This window comes from Myotis daubentonii, chromosome 14 (genome assembly GCF_963259705.1).
Source record: "Myotis daubentonii chromosome 14, mMyoDau2.1, whole genome shotgun sequence".
NCBI lineage: Eukaryota > Metazoa > Chordata > Mammalia > Chiroptera > Vespertilionidae > Myotis > Myotis daubentonii.
The window spans coordinates 26084135-26088164 of record NC_081853.1 but is presented as its reverse complement, the minus strand read 5'-3'; the positions used below and the strand labels follow the sequence as shown (position 1 = coordinate 26088164).

The 4030-nt window shown below is 54.3% G+C and overlaps 1 protein-coding gene across 1 annotated transcript; it reads right to left on the bottom strand.

The window, feature by feature from the left end:
- Nucleotides 1-1530: 1530 nt before the first annotated feature.
- Nucleotides 1531-3619, bottom strand: TRH (thyrotropin releasing hormone). Its single transcript, XM_059662908.1, has 2 exons — nucleotides 3405-3619; nucleotides 1531-2795 (listed from the first exon to the last, which is right to left on the bottom strand). Exons 1-2 carry the CDS (start codon nucleotides 3616-3618, stop codon nucleotides 2284-2286), a joined length of 726 nt encoding a protein of 241 aa, XP_059518891.1. The 5' UTR covers nucleotide 3619; the 3' UTR covers nucleotides 1531-2283.
- Between the last annotated feature and the right edge of the window lie 411 nt (nucleotides 3620-4030).

Here is a 4030-nt window from a genome sequence, read left to right as displayed (position 1 = left end):
ACTAGCTTCACCGGTTTGTAGTGACTGCATAGCGACCTACAACATTTGGATTTGCCACACCACCTTCCTTTTGGGCCCAGGAATCAGGCAGACCTGGTGGCAAATCTCAGCTCCACCTTTGCTCACTTGTGTGGCCTTCATTCACACACTCAACATTGTTTACTGTCCTCCATGCTGGAGCACAGTTTGGTGAAGGAGGGACCATTTATGAAAAAATCACCCAAGAAGACTGTGGCAGATGCTGCTAGTACCTCACCCTATCCCCCCAGTTCTCACCTTTGTGGTACACACAATGTTTTCCTGAGATTCTTCACCTAAGGGCCTTCTTGTGGTCAGGACACAGGGCAAGCTGGAGGTGCCAGGGAGTTAACATCCTCAAGAGCAGCCCTCAACTCCTGATCAGTTGTCCCTGTGGAGTGGGACAACTCTGAGTCCTGTTCTATTAGTACGGTTTCCCAAGAAAAACCTGCTCTCTAATGCATGCCCATTCACTTCCTTCCCTCCCTTCCTCCCTCCCTCCTTCCTTCCCTCCAGACCAGTGCTTCCTGGGATCACCCTCCAAGTAAACTATTTGCACGCAAATCCTATCTCAGGGTCTGGTGCTCCGGGAACCCAACCTAAGACAGATACAATGACAAACTGTGATGGCTGCAAGGAAGGAGTGGGATGCAGTGCCACATGCCACAATGTTGTCTGAAGTGACAACTAAGGAGGAGGAGGCCAGGAGCAGGGTGGTAGCAGAGGAGCTGAAAGTAAATGGGTAGATTTGAGACGTATCCAGGACACGGTAAAAGTTAGATGATAGGGCATTAGAGCCGTACAAACAACCCCCAAGTTTCAGACTCATTAGAGTCTGAAAAAGTCACTTAGAAAAGTCACTTCACTTCTTTCTTAGTTACCTTTTCTCTAAACAGGGGTGACTATGATGGACAATTCATTCATTCATTTACATATCACCTACAAAATGCATTTCCTAATGTTCTGGCCCCAGAGGAAATGTTTGGGAAACATTTATTTTTCTTTTATCTTCCAAAGCTCAAACAAAATGCCCCTTTCCCCAGGAAGGCCTGGTTTGAGTCCCCAATCATAGCTTTTGTCTTCATTTTGCCTGCCAGGTGACACAGACTGTTGATTCCTGCCACAGAACTATGTTGATTACAAACCTACACCAGACCAGCTCCCTCACCAAACCAGGCAAACTCAAGGCAGGGTCCTGAGGTGGCCTCCAAGACCTATAGCTCCACCTCAGCCAGCTTTGTGTCTTCCAGAATGCCCTTCCTCTTTTCTAGGCCTCAGTTTCCCCGGGTGTCAAATGGGCTCCAGAGTCCCTGTTCACCTCCCAAGCTTGTTCTGAGGTGGGGGCAGTGGAGAAGACTTTTCATGTCCCCAGGGTCCCAGATTCCCTTCTCAGCCGAGCTGGGGAGCTCTTAGTCTGGTCCCCCCTCAATGCTGAAAAGGGAAACCCCACATCAGCCAAGACAGAACCGAACCACAGAGCTCCATGATTATCTAGATGTGTTTTATTATCATTAGGAGGATATCATTGACAAGGAGAAGGGGTCTAGCAGGTTATATACAAGCCGCAACATCCAGGACGATGTTTACATATTTCCACATACACGTTTATCAACAACTTCCAGGGCAATGTTTACATATCCCACACACAGTCACTCTGCAGCTACCACACAACACAGCACCGCAGGGGTTCTCCACCTAAAATGCTTCCCCCAAGCAGAACACAGCTGTGGGTCAGGTGCCGCCACCCACACAAACAAAAAATACCACCCAAGAAAACCAAGAAGGGAAGGAGATCCTGGATTCTGAGGGCTAAGTTTACATGTGGTAACTCCTGACACACGGGGTGGGGGAGAGAAGCTAGATTTGGACATCACCACTTCAATTGCACCCCACCCTCACTGGCTGCTTGCCCCAGAGGCACTCTGCCCCTCTCTGGGAATACCTTAGAAGATACAGATCGGGCATCTTAGCCAGGACTAAGGCATGGAAGCCGGCCTTCAGGGTAGGCGAGGATCTCTGGGGTCTGCCCCCTTGCCAGTGATACAAAATGAAGTAATATGGGGTTTTAGCTTATAGGATGGCCTTTTCATGTCCCTGAAGGAGGGGGGCAAGCAAAGCCAGGGGTTTGGGTGTGTGCATAGAGGGGGGGGGCTCAGGTTTATTATTAGGGATCTAAGGGGAAGGGGAAGGGGATCACAGAAGGATAGGGTGCACAGGACTCAAGATATTCTTAGACCCCAAACTCGACTTCACAGGAAACTGGGCTCACTCCTCCAGGGGCTCCCTGGCCCAGGCCGCCCGCCGTCCAGGGTGCTGTCGCTTCTCCTCAGGCCTCTGGCCCCTGCTCAGGTCATCCAGGAGCCCCAGCAGGAGGCTGGCTTGACCACAGTCTCCCTGGAGCCCACACGGGCCTCCCAAGGCTCTCTTGCCCGGATGCTGGCGTTTCTCAGGCATCAGCTCTCCCTCCTCCTCTTCTTCCTCCTCCTCTTCCCAGCTCCTTTGGGCCTTGGGGTCCACCAGCCGTCTGCCGGGGTGCTGCCTCTTGGTGAAAGTATACCCCAGCCAGAGGGAGCGCCGGCCAGGGTGCTGCCGCTTCTGCGGGGTCACATCCACCGACCACGCAGCTGTGTTCTCCCATGGGCCTGGATGCTGCCGTTTGTGGGGCCCCACAACCCCTCCTTCTTCTTCCTCCTCTTCAACTCCCTCTTCTGCCTCCTCCTCCCTTTTACCTGGATGCTGACGCTTAGAGAGCCCATTGGACTGAAAGATCTGGGACTCTGTGGAAGGAAAGAGCTAGTGAGGGATCCCGTGACCCTTGAGTGCCTACTCTAGCCTTCCTCCAATCAAGGTAGAAATTCCTGCAGCAACTCACCCAGGACTCACCGACACATATACTCACACAGATGGTCAAAGGCATGACTTCCGGTTCCAGTCCCAACTCTGCCATTCCCTAGCTGTGTGACCATAAGCAAGTCACTTAACTTCTCTGAGCCTCAGGTTTCTTTTGTGTAAAATGAGGGGTAATAACAGTTCCTATCTAAGAGGTTGTTAGGAAGATCAAATAGTGTGACAAAGTATTTGAAGTGCTTAGAACAGTGAGTGCCTGGCATAACATAAGTAGTAAACACTCAGACTCTTTCTTCCCAGCATAGAATCTTCCCCACTGTGGGCATGCTTTCTGTGACATGTTCCCAGGACAGAGATGCAAGAGGAATCTGGTCCCAGGAAAGGGTCAACTCACGACCGGCCGAGGGTGCGGCCAATGAGAGTTTCTGAGCAACAGGCTGGATGACCAAGTCGCTCTCTCTCCTCTGCTCCGCGTTTCCCCTCAGCCCTCTCCTCAGCCTCATCTCGCCTGGGCAGCCCGGGTCAGACCCGCCTCTCACCTGATTCGCGATTTCCCTGGTCCCCTTGCAGCCGCTGGAGGTCCTCCCGGAGGAGGAGAAGGTGCCCCGCCTGGCGCAGGAGGTCCCTCAGGGCCGGGTGCTCTGCAGCCATCGCAGCCTCCTGCTGGTCCACCTCGGGCTGTGCGCGGCCTCCGGGGACACCGGTCAGGGTCAGGGTCAAAGCCAGGGCGAGCAGCAACCAAGGGCCAGGCATCCTGGCGGCTGGAGGACAGAGAGAGCATAAGCGCGCTGCGCCCCCTCCCAGGGAGCTGCACCTCCTCCTTTCCTGTCCCAGCGGGTCCCTGAGGCCGGAGTAGCGGACCGGGGCCGCAGGTGTCCTCACCTACAGAGTTGCTCCGAGCGCCTGCCCGCGCCCAGTCCTGCCCGCGAGGCCGTGGGAACCCCGCCGCGGCCGCCGCTCAGTGTTCGGCGTAGCCGGGGCAGCCTGCGCCTGGGCGCACGCGGCAGAAGTGTAACCAAGGCTACGGCGTCGGCCCGACGGCCAGGATGCTCGCTGCCCCCGCGCAGGCTGATTCCCCCGAAGTTCCCAGAGCCACATTTAATGCCCACGTTCCGCCAGCGTTCTCGTTCCCTATTTCTAATGATAAAATGCTTCTATGACTAAG